The sequence below is a fragment of the Salarias fasciatus genome, chromosome 7 (genome assembly GCF_902148845.1).
Source record: "Salarias fasciatus chromosome 7, fSalaFa1.1, whole genome shotgun sequence".
NCBI classification, from domain to species: Eukaryota; Metazoa; Chordata; class Actinopteri; order Blenniiformes; family Blenniidae; genus Salarias; species Salarias fasciatus.
This window is the reverse complement of record NC_043751.1, coordinates 31,615,201-31,632,119: the sequence shown is the minus strand read 5'-3', so window position 1 is coordinate 31,632,119 and position 16,919 is coordinate 31,615,201. Positions and strand designations below refer to the sequence as shown.

The 16,919-nt window shown below is 50.8% G+C and overlaps 1 protein-coding gene across 3 annotated transcripts; it reads left to right on the top strand.

Moving 5' to 3' along the window:
* Positions 1-1,183: 1,183 nt before the first annotated feature.
* On the top strand, positions 1,184-15,186 carry LOC115391850 (BTB/POZ domain-containing protein 10-like). 3 transcript variants are annotated; one of them, XM_030096245.1, is made up of 9 exons: positions 5,210-5,375; positions 6,827-7,059; positions 7,250-7,412; positions 7,443-7,541; positions 9,011-9,113; positions 10,018-10,138; positions 13,408-13,605; positions 13,702-13,812; positions 14,194-15,186. In XM_030096245.1, exons 1-9 carry the CDS (start codon positions 5,263-5,265, stop codon positions 14,556-14,558), a joined length of 1,506 nt encoding a protein of 501 aa, XP_029952105.1. In that variant the 5' UTR covers positions 5,210-5,262; the 3' UTR covers positions 14,559-15,186. The 3 variants fall into 3 exon arrangements, with proteins under 3 accessions (XP_029952106.1, XP_029952105.1, XP_029952104.1); XM_030096246.1 differs by lacking the exon at positions 5,210-5,375 and adding an exon at positions 1,184-1,329 and having other exon boundaries at positions 7,250-7,541; XM_030096244.1 differs by having other exon boundaries at positions 7,250-7,541.
* Positions 15,187-16,919: the final 1,733 nt, after the last annotated feature.

Below are 16,919 nucleotides of genomic sequence, written 5' to 3'. Positions count from 1 at the left end.
AAGTGTAAAGGATTTGGATTTCTGAAAGCAAAACATTTAAAAATGACAAAATTGTCGACTTTTTTTAGATAAACTGAACTCTGCCTCTTAATGTGACCCGGTGTGACTGATGGACTCATTTCATTTACAGTGACCTTGTGACCCCGGACAGGCGATCCGGTTCTGAGTAGAAGCAGCAGGTCTCCCTGCCGGCGTTTCTCTGAATGAACTGTTATCATGAACATCTCGGGACATTTCGTTTCAGCTCAGTCTTTCTGAATAAACGTCCGTCTGTGTCTGGTGCTGCAGGAAGCGGACGGTGAGCGAAGTGCAGCTGATGCACGACCTGGGCGAGCACAGGCGGGCGCAGGAGCGGCGGGAGTGGCTCCAGACGAGGATCCGGGGCCTCCGCACGGCCGCTGGGGCCGGGGCCGGGGCCGGGGCCGGGGTCGGGGCCGGGGCCGGGGCCGGGGCCGGGGCCCGGGACGAGGCCCGGTGGAGGAGCCAGGCAGAGGCGGCGCTGAGGGACTTCAGTCCAGAGGAGATCCAGCAGGCCCTGAACCTCCTGGACCAGCTGCTGCAGTCCAGACGGTCCTGACCTGCCTTCAGTCTCTCCCTGTCTCATGTTATTGACCCCAGTTTTACTTTATTTATTTGAATGTATTAATATTTAAGAGACGGTGCCTTCATGAGGCCGACTTTATATTATTGATGCGCTTTGATCTGACAGGTGGAGTTCTGTTTAATCCACAGCCTGGAGCTGGACCGGCAGATTTCGTCTTGTTTGTGAACATTTTAACGACCCCCTGATAAACAGGCAGAATCATTCAGTGTCTTTAAATGTATTAAAGGAAGCATTTAAGTGTCTTAGATGCTTAATTTATTTCTTGTTTGTTGGTCTACTGACTCATCATTTTACTTGACGTTTGACTGTAAAGTCAGAATCTGGAGGACTCAGTCTGCTGAACACTGGAGCAGTTTAGAGAAGAAAAGTCTATTTTTATAAGTGATTTTTAAGTGAAATGATGAAAATAAACTTGTTTTGGACATTAGTTTTCTTGTCTTGTACGCTTAATATTATTGTGTTCTGAGATTTGGTCTTTAAAACGCGTTTTTACTGATTAATTGTGTGTTTTTTGTGTGTTTATTGACACGCGCGGCTGCGGCGGGATCGCGCTCTTCTCGCGAGACTTCCGGACGAGATCTCGTTCGTCAGACCAAAACAAACGGAGCCGCGGATTCACCGGCAGCAGAACTCGCTTTTCTCGGCCTTTGAGCCCGGTGCTGGATGTTCAGGCTGCTGCCGCCGGCAGCCGGATGAGCCCTGGAGCCGGAATGGAACGCGGACAGGTCGGAAAAAGTCGTTTTAATCAGTAGTTTCTTTGTGTCTGTGGAGGGTTAGCTTAGCGGCTAGCGGCTAACTCCGAGAGCAACAAACCTGAAATTCGTTTAAAGGCTCCAAAAAGCTGTTCAAATCTGTTTAAAATCAGATATTCAGTGTCTCCCCGATGTGTTTTATGTTTAATTAACAGAAACTAACTGAGGGTTAATCTCAGTCCTGTGAAACGGCTGGTTTTATGGACGCCTCGGCTGCACTAAATGTACTCTGAAGATTCTGAGGATGTGACCGTTTGAGTGAATTCTGCCTTCAAGAAACTCTAAAACATTTCTTCTGTCCCGCGATTCAAACGTGGAAGTCATTCCTCATCTAAATATCTTATAATTCTCTCTAAATGTCACACAGATGGTCCAGGTTTATAACTGCGGTCGCGGCGGGTTTAACAGGCAGAATTTCAATAAGATCAAACACGTTGTCAGAAATGAAGGAGCCGCTTCTTCTTGTTTTCCTCTGAACTTTGAGATTAATGTAAATCTCCCAGAACCGGTGTCCAAGCCGCGGTCCAGTGGCTCCAGATCGGTCCTGGACCTGTGGATGCTGACAGATGTCCTCCTGGTTAATCCTGACCGCTATTCTCTAAGACTTGACCTGAAGCGATGACCTCTGACCCCTCCATCTGGACCGGGCCATGTGAAAGAGGTCAGGCCTCCCTGCTGCCAGAGCGGGCAGGGACAGTGGACATGGAGGACAGTGGGGGGATTAATGTCCTTCCAGGACATCCTGAGACTCTAGGTCTCAAAGCAGTGAAGTAATATCAGGATCGTCCCAGAAGAAGCACAGACAGTGGAAATGTTCGCTGTTCATCAGCAGGACGCTTTTCCTTCACAATAAATGATTAAAAAGAAATTGGAGGATTTATCCTGTTTATTGATGATTGATCTCAGTAACTTAATGGGGATGAATGGCTTGAGGAACCTGATTCTTCTATCAAATGGCGTTTATTGCCTCCTTTGCGGTTCTAGACTCTGCCGTTCATCCCTTGTCCTGGATCGGGCCCTGTAAAGTCCCGGGTTTGGCCCGCGGGCCACATGTTGTACCTTTCAGGGTTAAATTCTCTGGATAATGTCACTGAATTGTTTTGTTTTGTTTTGTTTTGTTTTCTTGATGTTTATCATTAATAACATGTCAGCTGTTAAAAAAAAAAAAAAAGAACTCGGTTATTTTCCTTGTTGCTTCAGTGTTTGTGGCTGAAGGCAGGGCGCCCCCTGGTGGTTCGTTCAGCTTAGCTTTCTACTCTGATTCTTTCTAGCCTTGTGAACCAGCCCCGCCCACTCCTCATCCACGTTTGGATTTTGGAGTTGGGCTCAGTCTGGATAGGAGCTCATAGAAACTTCCTGCAGGGGGCGTCGGTTCCTCCTCTGACTGACAGGTACTTCAGCCAATCGGCGCTTCAAAACAAATACGTCATCAAAATGCATTAGCTTCTCTCAGGGTTAGCATTAGCTCTTTAGTTCTAGCTTCTCTACACACAAAGACGCGTGGAAACGTCTTTTCCTGTCAGACCCTCTCCAGGCCAGACTCTGGCTCTTGCTTGATTGTTGTAATTCTTGGTATTTCGGCTGTAACTTTACTGACTGCAGCTTTCAGACGATGGTTAAAGTTAAAGTCCGTCAGCAGCGATAGCGTCACTTCCGGTTTAGCCACCGGAATTCACCAAAAAAATTTGAAAACAAAAAGCGGCAACGCTGATTGGCTCAGCCGTTTCAGACCGAGTGAAATCCCCTCTATGGGCTCCGACCAGACTGAGACCAGCTCCAGAATCCAGTGGATGAGGAGTGGGCGGGGCTGGGTTACCAGGCAAGATTCTTTCTGTGCTGTCCATTCATTTTATTCCTTTCTGACTGTTTTTGAGAAGAAGTTGTTTAGTTGTTTCTAAAAAACTAAAGAAAGCTCCTGGGGATAATGAAGGTGCTTTAGAACAAACATTATTTTCAAGTTCTGATGCTAAATATGCTGCTGCCATCATTAATACTTGCACCAAATGTACAAAATTTAAAGAATCTAGATTAGACAGATTAGACTTAAAATGTAACAGTACAAAACTACAATAATACAAAAAAAATAGACAAAAGTAATCGTTTTTCTCCTCTTAGAATGTTGCTCGTATGGTGCAGTGGCCTGAAAAGACGACACTGGAGTCAATATTCGATGTGCAGTCAATATTCGTGTTAAGATAAACATTCTGGTTTCTGAAACATTTGGAGTAACCCCAGGCAGATCCCCATTCAACCCACGGCCACAGGCGACGCCATGACTGCATTTGCACTTCCTGCCACTAGGTGTGCTGTTTGCATGTTCAACCTTGTTTTACACAGACACCACAGAGGAAGAACGGCACCGCAGCCGCTGCAGGCTCTCTCTGTATGTTGTTAGAAGAAGAGTTTTAGCGGCAAGAAGTGATGATATGTTCAATGATGCGATGCACTGTCATTTTCAGTAAAAGAGAAGAACTGAACGATCGTTAGTTAAACTGTATCACAAGTAGTTCCTGGACTCAAAAGACCAGATTCCTTGCGGATCGGTGTGCTAGCAGCGGTGCGGGTGGAGCAGCCTTTCCTGTCAACAGCAGCCTCATCTTCAGAGCATAACGCCGAGCCATGGCTGCCTTCCTCTGTTTCGCTGCCCTCGGCTCCACGTTCAGCTCCATCTCTGTTTACTTCTCAGACAACTTACAGGTGGGAGTTCAGCAGGAAAAAGTCGACTGTGATTGGCTGTGTTACGCACATTTCTACCATGTCTGATCAAGTAAATGTGCTCTCAGCTGATCACCATGATTGACTGGAAATTAATCGCGATCACCAATCACGATCATATAATCGCCCAGGCCTAGAATCTCGTAAATTTGCATTAATATTCCACAGCGTAGTGAATGTGCGGATTATAACGTGTCCACCAAAGTGTTTTGGGGTTGTTGGATTGTGTATTTGATGAGTTTGACGAGGGGGGAAAAAAATACCGTTCACCTCCATTGTGTCGTCCCGAAAACCTTCCCCGACTCACCTCTGTATAAACAACAGCTCGCCCTCACAAAAACAGTAAGTATGCTGTTTGAAATGACTAAGGAATTGTGCTAAATGGGCCAATTTGCCAAAATGTTGAAGTATCGCTTTAAAGAGCAGCTTTTCTAGTTTCATATGATACCAAATATGTTGGGATGGAGCAGACGGACCGTGCGTTCTGTAGCGTTTTGTGTCGGCAGGTGCAGGTGAGGGGGATGTGTCGAGTTGTTGCATACGGATTTTAAAGTTGTTATAAAACAAACACTCCGTCGCCAAAGTGCAGCTGGAGCGTTCGGTCAGTGAGATTAAGGCTTTTTGTTTGAGACACAGTTGAAAGAAATCATCCTCACAGCATTTTAGTCACTTTTTACACATGTTGAAGTGGAGCAGACAGATTTGGGACCCGGTACAGGGTCCGTCGGGCCGAACCCCCTCACGGCCGCTATTGGTCCTCGAGCCTCGTGTCTGCAGCGCAGCGTCAGATGTGGAAGTGGCGCTTTTTCCGAGCGGCCGTGAACGCAGCGCAGCGTCATTCACTTTCTCTCGGCAGAGCCGGACCGTTTCCGGGGAGTTTTTATTTTTCCTCCAGTGTACCTGGTGCCTGGTGCCCCCTCTCTTTACCCACCCCCTCCGGTATCTCCGGTGCCCCCGATTCCCCGCTCCCTCAGTGGCAGTGGCGGGGAGGCAGTCCCGCCGGAGCCGGTGTTCGGTGTGGAGGGTGCGGTTTCGGAGCGGCCGTGAACGCAGCGCGGATCGTCCATTCACAGTTTGTCTCCGGCGGAGTCTGAAGCGGAGACGGTGTCCCCGTGTCTCTGCTCCGGTCCCGGTCCCGGTCCCGGATGTCAGCGTGTTTCTGCCGGACGATGCGGCCGCAGGCAGCGGGTGATGACCGGGGATGCTGAAGCCGGGAAGCCCGCCCCGGGAGGCTTCTGCGCGGCGGTGCTCCCGCAGCTCGCGCCCTGCTGCTTCGTCTTCACCTGGCCGTCCGACACGGAGCGGTAAGCCGCCCCCCACCCCCCACCCCCCCTGCACATGCTCTCAACCTGAGCGACCCGGACCCGGTCCTGGTCCTGGTCCAGGTCCCGGTCCCGGATCCTGCCTGCTGTCCCGGGTCAGCCTGCAGCAGCACGGAGTCAGACCCCTCGTGCTCTCGGTCTGCAGCGTCCTTTGTCCTTGGTGCTGCTGGTGCAGCCCCCCCCCCCCCCCCCCCCCCCCCCCCCAGCAGACCCTGAATAATGCATCGGACCCTCAGCGGGGCTTTTAATAGACCGACAGACTGCAGGGCTGCTGCCGCTCCGGAGCTCCGGACCACCGCCTTTGTTTCATCCCGTTAAGCCCGTCCCGGCTTCACCCCCCCCCCCCCCGGGGGGGGGGGCTGATGCCCGGTAACAGGAAACTGGAAATCCTGCCTGCCTGCCGGAGATCTGCACCGCCACGTGAAAGATGAGATGCTGAACTCTCAGGTCCTTTGTCTGCCCCGTCCTGGACCGGCTGATGGACTGGCTGCCGGTCCGGTCCAGCTGCCGGTCCGGTCCAGCTGCCGGTCCTGTCCAGCTGCCGGTCCAGCTGCCGGTCCAGCTGCCGGTCCTGTCCAGCTGCCGGTCCAGCTCTACAAACACCTTCACTTTTTATTCTGTCATCCCTTTATTGCTCAGAATTAAAACCCTGTTGGACGTGAAGTGTGTGTGTGTGTGTGTGTGTGTGTGTGTGTGTGTGTGTGTGTGTGTGTGTGTGTGTGTGTGTGTGTGTGTGTGTGTGTGTGTGTGTGTGTGTGTGTGTGGTGACCCCGTCCTTCAAGGACACCTCCCGGTCTGCTGCGGTTTCAGACACAAAGGTTTTTGTTGTTCAGACGGAACCTGAAGTTCTTCCGTGGTTCTCTGCTCGAAGGATTCATTTTTTCTTTTAAATCATTTAATTTATTTGTAAGAAGAAGCTCCAGTCTTTAGAGCACTAACCGTCTGCTGAGACGCTTTGTCTCCGTCCTCTCCGGATCTTTTTTCTTTTCAGTCCATTTCAGTAAAAACCTCCAGACCAGGATTCTGCAGCCTTTAGAACCGTTTCAGAGATTTTCCTCGAGTCCAGCAGATCTGGATTCATAAAGAACCTTTAATGCGGCTCAGGAAGCTTCAAACAGAAACTAGATCTGATGAAGCATCATGAAGTTTTAACTGCAGTTCAGAACAGATTGATATGATTTTAGCAGTTTTCTGCCTCTATGCCTGAGTCCAGTGGAGCCCAGGACTTGAACCCCAGACCTTCATGTCTCGGATACTGAGTGATCCACTTCACCAGGGTTCCCTGGAGACCCGGACCGAGCCGGATCGCTTCGTACGGCGTCCCCATGTTTTTAGTAGAAGTGAAAAAAACACCCGGACTGGGCCAGCGGTCGCGACTGTCTCTGCCTGTATTTCTGACTGTCTCCCCGTCTCGCCGTCCTCTGTGTCTCCAGCTCTGAGCAGTGTGGTTTGGACCTGGGCCTCCAGCAGCAGGCGGGCTCCATGAGTCTTTACGGGGCCGGGGGTCTGGGCGGGCCCCTCGGGGGCGGGAGGGAGCGCGGAGCGGCGGAACACCGGCGGGAACAGCGGCGGCGCTCCAGCGACCGTTCCAGAGACTCCTCCCACGAGCGAGACGGACAGCTGACGCCCTGCATCCGGAACCTGACGTCCCCCACCAGGCAGCACGGTCAGGCTCCTCCCCCTTTAACTCCTCCCCCTCCACTTTATCTCCTCCCCTCTTCTTTAACTCCTCCCCCTCCACTTTATCTCCTCCCCCTCTTCTTTAACTCCTCCTCTTTAACTCCTCCCCCTCTTCTTTAACTCCTCCCCCTCTTCTTTAACTCCTCCCCCTCTTCTTTAACTCCTCCTCCTCACAGATCGTGAACGAGGTGACGGAGGCTCCTCCTCCAGGTCCTCCAGTCCCCGCCCTCCGCGGGTGTCGCTCCCTTACCCCCATGTGGGCGGAGCCTCGTTTGCAGGCCCCGCCCCTCGCTGCCCGGGCCCCCTGGACATGATCTACGTGTACGAGCTGAGCGGCAAGGATCCCCGCTGCGCCGGCGGCGGCGTTGTGCCGCGGCACGGCGAGAGGGTGACGCTCATCGTGGACAACACCCGCTTCGTGGTGGACCCGGCCGTCTTCACGGCGCAGCCCAACACCATGCTGGGGAGGTGAGACGCTCCGGAGAGGCTGGTGTCAAACCACGTGGCTCTGCCCGTCCTCCTTCCTGTCTGGATCCTCCATCTCCAGCCGGGCCACGTGGCCCCAGATCAATATCAGGACATATTGAGCAGTTCACCTCGATCAGGATCCCCACCCGTCCCCACCCGTCCCCACCCGTCCCCACCCGTCCCCACCCGTCCCCACCCGTCCCCACCCGTCCCCACCCGTCCCCCTCAGCATCCAGCAGCAGTTGTCTCATATTTTCCACTGAAAACAGTTCTAGTTACAAATATTGAATGAAAGAAGTAAAGATTTAATAACAGCTTTTGACTGAATTAAGCTACAAATCTGAGAGTTGACTTTTTCCAAGACCCTGTCCAGCCCAGACCTCCTCCTAGACCCTGTCCAGCCCAGACCTCCTCCTGGACCCTGTCCAGCTCAGACCTCCTCCTGGACCCTGTCCAGCCCAGACCTCCTCCTAGACCCTGTCCAGCCCAGACCTCCTCCTAGACCCTGTCCAGCCCAGACCTACTCCTGGACCCTGTCCAGCCCAGACCTCCTCCTGGACCCTGTCCAGCCCAGACCTCCTCCTAGACCCTGTCCAGCCCAGACCTCCTCCTGGACCCTGTCCAGCCCAGACCTCCTCCTGGACCAGACCTCCTCCTGGACCAGACCTCCTCCTGGACCCTGTCCAGCCCAGACCTCCTCCTGGACCAGACCTCCTCCTAGACCCTGTCCAGCCCAGACCTCCTCCTGGACCCTGTCCAGCCCAGACCTCCTCCTAGACCCTGTCCAGCCCAGACCTCCTCCTGGACCAGACCTCCTCCTAGACCCTGTCCAGCCCAGACCTCCTCCTGGACCCTGTCCACACAGCACACTACAGGAAATATCTATATACACACACCCTGAGGACAGCAGTTCCCTGCCAGGCCTTTAGATGGCGCTGTCTCTCTGTCTCTCTGCCACCCTGTCCTTCCAGAGGAAGACCTGGAGCAGGACTCGGATGTAAACTAACAGCAGCAGAAGATCTGGTCTTATTGAATAAAACAGCATGAAGAGCTTCTGCAGCAGCAGTCAGCTGATCAGTCAGCTGATCAGTCAGCTGATCAGTCAGCTGATCAGGAGTTTTACTGTCCCAACGGTCGGATGACCTTTAATTTGGAGCCCTGCAGGCTGTTAGCTTGTAGCAGCTAAACTAGCATGAGGTCATGCTAAGTGTCCAGGGATCATGTCTGTCCAGAGGTGTGACAGGCGTCTGTCTGCTCTGACACTCACTGTCATTTTAAACAGGAGTGGGCGGAGTCACGCCTTAAAGGGACATGAACACAGATTTTATTTTAACACCGAATATCCCGTCTTGGGCAGAATGACGTCGGTTGTCGTAGTAAATTTCGGTTTACTTTAGGTCCTGGTCTAGAAGCTGAGGCGCAGACCTCGGCCTGGAATTGAACACCTGCCTCGTCTGTGTGTGTTTCAGGATGTTCGGCTCCGGCCGGGAAAACAACTTCACCCGGCCCAACGAGAAGGGCGAGTTCGAGGTGGCGGACGGCATCAGCTCCACCGTCTTCAGAGCCATCCTGGTGAGACTCGGTTCCTCTTCTCCTTCGCTCTGCAGCTCGTTCAGCGTCGAGAGCGACCAGGAGACAGTCTGACCTGCGAGAGACACGGGTCAACTGCTGGGACAGGGAGAGACACGGGTCAACTGCTGGGACAGGGAGAGACACGGGTCAACTGCTGGGACAGGGAGAGACACGGGTCAACTGCTGGGACAGGGAGAGACACGGGTCAACTGCTGGGACAGGGAGAGACACGGGTCAACTGCTGGGACAGGGAGAGACACGGGTCAACTGCTGGGACAGGGAGAGACACGGGTCAACTGCTGGGACAGGGAGAGACACGGGTCAACTGCTGGGACAGGGAGAGACACGGGTCAACTGCTGGGACAGGGAGAGACTTGAATCCACTATTCATTGGCAGTTGTTGAAATCAAGTTTTGAGGTGAAATTTCACAAGAACCTAAAATGACCTCTGACCTCTCCAGGTGACCTTTATGTGACCTCTAAACGTTTTGCCGTCCAGAGGTTCTGTCTCACCTTCACAGCAGCCGTTTGATCAATGAGTGGATCCATAACTACCCTGAGGACAGGCATAGTCCTCCTGAACTGATCAGCGGGACGAAGGTCGGACGGAGACCCAGAGACTGGACGAGTCCAAACCACAGATCCGGAGTGGCTGGACGGTCTCCACTCCCTCCTCCCTCCTCCGGGGGCTCCACCTCCAGGATGGTTTAGTTGAGGAAGCAGCGTCACAGCGTGACGACAGCCGGTTCAGCCCCCCCCCCCCCCCCCCCCCCCCCCCCCCCTCCTCCTCCTCTCTGAGTGAAGCGGTGGTAATAATGGCGTCCTGTTCTCTCTCCGCTGCCGCCGCCGCCGCTGCTGCTTGTGCCTGAACCTCCGCCTGCGCCCGCTCTCCACCTCATGGCAGGATTACTACAAGAGTGGAGTAATCCGCTGTCCTGACGGAGTCTCCATCCCCGAGCTGAGGGAGGCATGTGACTACCTCTGCATCGCCTTCAACTACAGCACCATCAAGTGCAGAGACCTGAGTGAGTATGGGGGGGGGGGTGTTAGAGGAAGACTACTGATATTTGTAGTTTTATGTTCTAACGTTGAATGATGAAGAGGTTCCAGAACACGATTATATAACGTGATGAGAACGTTGTTCACAGGAGCTCCAGCCTCTTCTCGTCTCCTGCTCCCAGCTACTCTTCCTCCTCCTCCTCCTCCTCATCCTCCTCATCCTCTCCTCCATGTGCATCAGCTGTGTTTGTGTTTGGCAGCAGAGTGTGGGAGGAGGAGGAGGAGGAGGAGCTGCTGCTGCTCTAAGTAGGTCATGATCAGCTCTCAGCCTCGGCGCTGCTGACGGAGCCTCGGTTCTGGACTCAGCAGCTCTGACGCCTCCAGGTCACGACTCGGGTTCAGAGGACCGATCAGCTGATCGGCCCACATCAAGCAGTTCAAACAGAATCATCTCTATTCAGTCAGGCTGTTCAGCAGGATTACCTGAGAGTTTACTGCTGGCTGCATGTTTACCTGGAGGCTGCATGTTTACCTGGAGGCTGCATGTTTACCTGGAGGCTGCATGTTTACCTGGAGGCTGCATGTTTAGCATTAGCTAGCGGTAGGGATGTCCTGATTCGATCACGTGATCGGACATCGGCCCTGATCACGTGATTACAGACTCGCTCGGGATCGGAAGTGTCCTCCCGATTTGGACTCGTTTGGATACATATGTTTATTTTTTTCTTTAATTTCCTTTTAACCCATTGAAGCCGGGACGCATTTACGATAGTGGCGTTGTTGCGCAATTCTATCATTAAACCCGGAAGCGCTGTTGCACAGTTCTACCATTGACGCCCGGTCTTTTTTTCTTCTTCTTTGCGCTAATCAGCTGTTTCTTGGGCAATGAAATGCATCAAACTGGCGCACATGCATGACTGATCCTGTTTCCAGGTCCAGATCGTGTTGCTGCTCTGCCTCCTAACTCTGTGTTGAACGTTTGTGGCCACTGCTGCTCACTGAAGCGTGCTTCATGCGTGCCCGGCTTTAATGGGTTAAATGAGATGTGTTTAGGTTTTCCGCACTACAGAAACATGTAATTACAGAGAAAATGTCTTTATTTTCTGATTGTTATTTTTAGTCACAGAAATGCACAGTTCTAGGTGTTGTTTTGAAATGATGTTAAGAAAATAAAAAAGGAGAACTTTTCATAAGTTTTTTTTAGCTTTTTTTTATCAATAATGTACATATTTTACTATATTAGAAAAGAATCGGATCGGGACTCGGAATCGGCAGATACTCAAAATGATAGGACTCGGACTCGGAGGCAAAAAAACCTGATCGGGACATCCCTAGCTAGTGGCTACATGTTTAGCTGGTGGCTACATGTTTAGCATTAGCTGGTGGCTACATGTTTACCTGCTGGCTATATGTTTAACATTAGCTTATGGCTAAATGCATTACCTGGTGGCAACAGGTTTAGCATTAGCTTGTGGCTATATGTTTAGCATTAGCTTATGGCTACATGTTTAGCATGAGCTTATGGCTACATGTTTAGCTGCTGGCTACATGTTTAGCATTAGCTGGTGGCCACATGTTTTACTGGTGGCTACATGTTTAGCATTAACTGGTGGCTACATGTTTAGCATTAGCTGGTGGCTACATGTTTAGCATTAGCTGGTGGCTACATGTTTAGCATTAACTGGTGGCTACATGTTTAGCATTAGCTGGTGGCTACATGTTTAACTGCTGGCTACATGTTTAGCATTAACTGGTGGCTACATGTTTAGCTGGTGGCTACATGTTTAACTGCTGGCTACATGTTTAACATTAGCTGGTGGCTACATGTTTAGCATTAACTGGTGGCTACATGTTTAACATTAGCTGGTGGCTACATGTTTAACTGCTGGCTACATGTTTAACATTAGCCGGTGGCTACATGTTTAGCATTAGCTGGTGGCTACATGTTTAGCATTAGCTGGTGGCTACATGTTTAACTGCTGGCTACATGTTTAACATTAGCTGGTGGCTACATGTTTAACATTAGCTGGTGGCTACATGTTTAACTGCTGGCTACATGTTTAACATTAGCTGGTGGCTACATGTTTAACTGCTGGCTACATGTTTAACATTAGCTGGTGGCTACATGTTTAGCATTAACTGGTGGCTACATGTTTAGCATTAGCTGGTGGCTACATGTTTAACTGCTGGCTACATGTTTAACATTAGCTGGTGGCTACATGTTTAACATTAGCTGGTGGCTACATGTTTAACTGCTGGCTACATGTTTAACATTAGCTGGTGGCTACATGTTTAGCATTAACTGGTGGCTACATGTTTAACATTAGCTGGTGGCTACATGTTTAACTGCTGGCTACATGTTTAACATTAGCTGGTGGCTACATGTTTAGCATTAACTGGTGGCTACATGTTTAGCTGGTGGCTACATGTTTAACATTAGCTGGTGGCTACATGTTTAGCATTAACTGGTGGATACATGTGTAACATTAGCTTATGGCTAAATGCATTAGCTGGTGGCTACATGTTTAACTGCTGGCTACATGTTTAACATTAGCTGGTGGCTACATGTTTAGCATTAACTGGTGGCTACGTGTGTAACATTAGCTTATGGCTAAATGCATTAGCTGGTGGCTGCATGTTTAGCATTAACTGGTGGCTACATGTTTAGCATTAGCTGGTGGCTACATGTTTAGCATTAACTGGTGGCTACATGTTTAGCATTAGCTGGTGGCTACATGTTTAGCATTAACTGGTGGCTACATGTTTAGCATTAGCTGGTGGCTACATGTTTAGCATTAGCTTATGGCTACATGTTTAACTGGCGGCTACATGTTTAGCATCAGTTCTCCCTCATCCAGGTGTTGTTCGTTTTCTCAGTGTGTCCAGGGTGTGTCCAGAGTGTGTCCAGCGTGTTGGTGTCTGAGAAAGACGCTATTTAAAGACGCTAAATCTTCTGTGAGCTGAACAAGCAGCACGGCGATATTTAGAACCTTCGGTCCAGAACAGAGCCTCAGAATCAGATTATCTCCAGAGCTCAGAGAGCAGGGACTGTAACTGCATTCATGGACACACACACACACACACACACACACACACACACACACACAGGTAGACACAGAAAAACGTACACACTCTGAGAGAAACTTACACACACCTCCTCCTCCTTTTGGAGTGTTGTGTAGTGACTGTCTGCATCACCTGGTGGTGAACTCTGGTATTACAGCATTCTGTATCTTTAATGAAGCTCACATTGTGTGTGTGTGTCTGTGCGTCTGTGTGTCCGTCCGTCCTCCAGGCGCCCTGATGCACGAGCTGTCGAATGACGGCGCCCGGTGTCAGTTCGAGAGCTACCTGGAGGAGATGGTGCTCCCCCTGATGGTGGCGAGCGCCCAGAGCGGCGAGCGCGAGTGTCACGTGGTGGTGCTGACGGACGACGACGTGGTGGACTGGGACGAGGAGTACCCGCCTCAGATGGGGGAGGAGTACTCTCAGAGTGAGTCTGGAGAACCCACTGACCTGGAACATAGCCGGGGGGGAGCAGAACGGAGGAACTCTTCCTGACCGCTGCTTCCTGTCTCCTGTCCTGCAGTCATCTACAGCACCAAGCTCTACCGCTTCTTCAAGTACATCGAGAACCGAGACGTGGCCAAGTCTGTGCTGAAGGACCGGGGTCTGAAGAAGATCCGCCTCGGGATCGAAGGTCAGTGCTCTCACTCTGTAGACGAGGTCATGAGGGTCTGCAGCTCTGTTAGCATGTCGGGCTGTTAGCCTGTTACCATGTCGGGCTGTTAGCCTGTTAGCATGTCAGGCTGTTAGCCTGTTAGCATGTCAGGCTGTTAGCCTGTTAGCATGTCATGCTGTTAGCCTGTTAGACTGTTAACCTGTTAGCATATCAATCTGCTAGCCTGGTAGCCTGTCAGCATATCACGCTGTTAGCCTGCTAGCCTATCAAGCTGCTAGCATGTTAGTCTGTTAGCAGATGACGCTATAAGCATGTTAGCCTTTTAGCGTGGATGAAGTGTAACTGGACCTTTGAAGCCGCTCCTGTCCTCACTTCCTGTCTTTGCCCCGCCCCCGGCAGGCTATCCCACCTATAAGGAGAAGGTGAAGCGGCGGCCCGGGGGTCGCCCGGAGGTCATCTACAACTACGTGCAGCGTCCGTTCATCCGGATGTCGTGGGAGAAGGAGGAGGGGAAGAGCCGCCACGTGGACTTCCAGTGCGTCAAGTCCAAGTCCAGCACCAACCTGGCGGCGGCGGCGGCCGACATCCCCCAGGACCAGCTGGTGGTCCTGCGGCCGCCGGGGCCGCAGGTGGACGAGCTGGACCCCGGCGGGGGCCCGGCGCCCGGCGGGGGGCCGGCCCAAGACGGCCCCGCCCTCAGCAGCCAGCCTCAGGCCACGTACCACTATGAGCCGGACCCCGACACCCCGTCCCCGTCTGCGTGAGGCGACGGCCCCGCCCACTGCTCCACCGCACGACGCGGCCCCGCCCCCTTCAGCATGAGGCGGCCCCGCCCACTGCTCCACAAGCGTCACGCCGAGCAATAAAACCTCACTTCCTGTTTTTCTGCCAGTCGTGAAGCACAAAACACACGAGCTAGCAGGCTAACGAGCTAGCAGGCTAACGAGCTAACAGGCTATCAGGCTAAAGTGCTGAATGGAACTCCTCAGGCTTCCTGTTGCTTTCAGTGTGATCAGACATGCTCCTCCTCCTCCTGCTGCTAATCCCACCCCTCGTCCTGCCCTCCCCCCTCCTCCGTCCTCCTCCTGCCCCTCCCCCCTCCTCCGTCCCCCCCTCCTCCTCTCCTCACCTCCTTGCCTTGCGCCTCCTGCAGCCTCCAAAGGAGAACCTTCAGAAGCACATCAGCTGTGACTCCACCCCCTTTGTTCTTGATCCAATCAGAAGACTCTGACTCACGTTTTTTCACGTTGATCTTTATGTTTTGTTGTTTTTTTACAGTTTTTTAGTCCTGTGCTGCTCTGAGTCCTGACTGAGAAAGAATTGCACAGTTTTCTGTCACCGGACGCCAGAAACGACGTCCACACGATGTTTTTTTTATAATAAATGGGTTGACCACAATGCCATGTGTCTGGTCTTCTTCTTCTGTGGTGTCTGGAGGAACGGCTCCAGTGTGAATCGGTGGCGGTGGCCCCCAATAACGCACATTGTTCTGGATTTTTATTCTAAAAATCAAAACATCTATTAAAAATAAGGGTTTCTGCTGAACTGCGCTGCAGGCAGCCAATCAGTGACGAGGTCCTGGCATAGCAACAGGCATTCAGCCAATCAGCATCGAGGATTCTTCAGTGACCGTTTCTGCCACAAGGGGGCTCTGCAGTGACATAACCTGTGTGAGGATAGCAAATTATTTCATCCGAAATAAGTTCTCATGAAGTCTGGTTTCAGATTGCAGACACCATCAGCGGCTCCAGAAATCCACTAATTCTCCTGATGCTTACAGTGCATCGTTCTCCGGGTTCTCTGTTGTTAATGTTCAGAATGTATCGTTCTCCGGGTTCTCCGTTGTTAATGTTCAGAATGTATCGTTCTCCGGGTTCTCCGTTGTTAATGTTCAGAATGTATTGTCCTCCATGTTCTCCATTGTTCTCATTGTCAGTGTATTTTCCTTAGAACCAGCAGAACCAGCTGGTGGACCAACATGAGGACTTCCTGTTTTTCAGAGTTCCTGCCTTCAACACGTTCAGTGTTTATAGCAGAAGTGAACAAGTGTTTTCACCCGGAGCGTTGTGGAGGAAACGGGTCTTTAATTCTCCGGCCAAACAGAACCGAGGGATATTAACGACTCGCCGCAGAACACCCAACGAGCACGAGACGGGTTCTGCCGTCTCTCTAATGTTCTTTGTTCCCTCCTGACTCTGTGGTCTGGTGAGCAGCCACACTGAGGCAGAGGGGGTCAAAGGTCAAGTTCAAGTGTGAAGGAGCATGTGCTGCTCCTGGTCTGTTCACCCGGGTCGGCTCTGTTCCAGGTCAGGATGATTTTCTGCTTTTCCAGGAACGACTGCAGAGCAGCACGATCAGAGCGTACAGCAGGTTTACACTGCATGCTGATCCTCTCAGGAAATAAACACTGCTTAATGGCAGATTTTCAAAAAAGAGCAATATATGTTAATATTTTCAGGAGAATCAGGATGTTTGCAGTAAGATTAGATCAAATTGAATCGGTCCTCATGTGGCGATGAAATAAACTGATTTTCACCCCCCCTGTTGTTTTTGGGGGATGACAGTTTGGAAATAGAAAAGCTGTCTTTTTCTTTTTATTTTTTTGGTCATTTTTTTTTTTACAAGACCAGTACTTTAAAGTTACAGACTGGTCCGGAGTTCTATCGCACTGATGTCTATGTTGAAACAAAGCGCACGTCTGACTTTGATCTTTCTCTATTTACCCGATTATTTTAGTGAAAAGAAAAACAACAAAAACTTTTGTCATGGACTTTCTCCCTATTTATTTTTTCTTGTGCTGTATTAAAAAAATATTTTCTTTTGCTCTTGTTGTTTTAAGTTTTGTTTATTTTGGCTTTAAAGCTTTTCTTTCTCCTGATATATATGTTTTTCATTCATTCGTTTTTTGTTTTTATTTATTTCTTGGTCTTTAAACTTTTTTGCTCGTGTTCTAAGAGTTTTTGTGCCAGTGTTATTTATTTCGTCGCGCTTTATGCTTTTTCTTTGTTTCACCTTTAAACATTTTTCTCGTGCGGTAATTATTTTATTTGTATTATTTTATTTGTAATTCATTTTTTTTGCTCGTGATGTGAATTTTTTCCGCTCGCACTGTTTTTTTCTTTGCG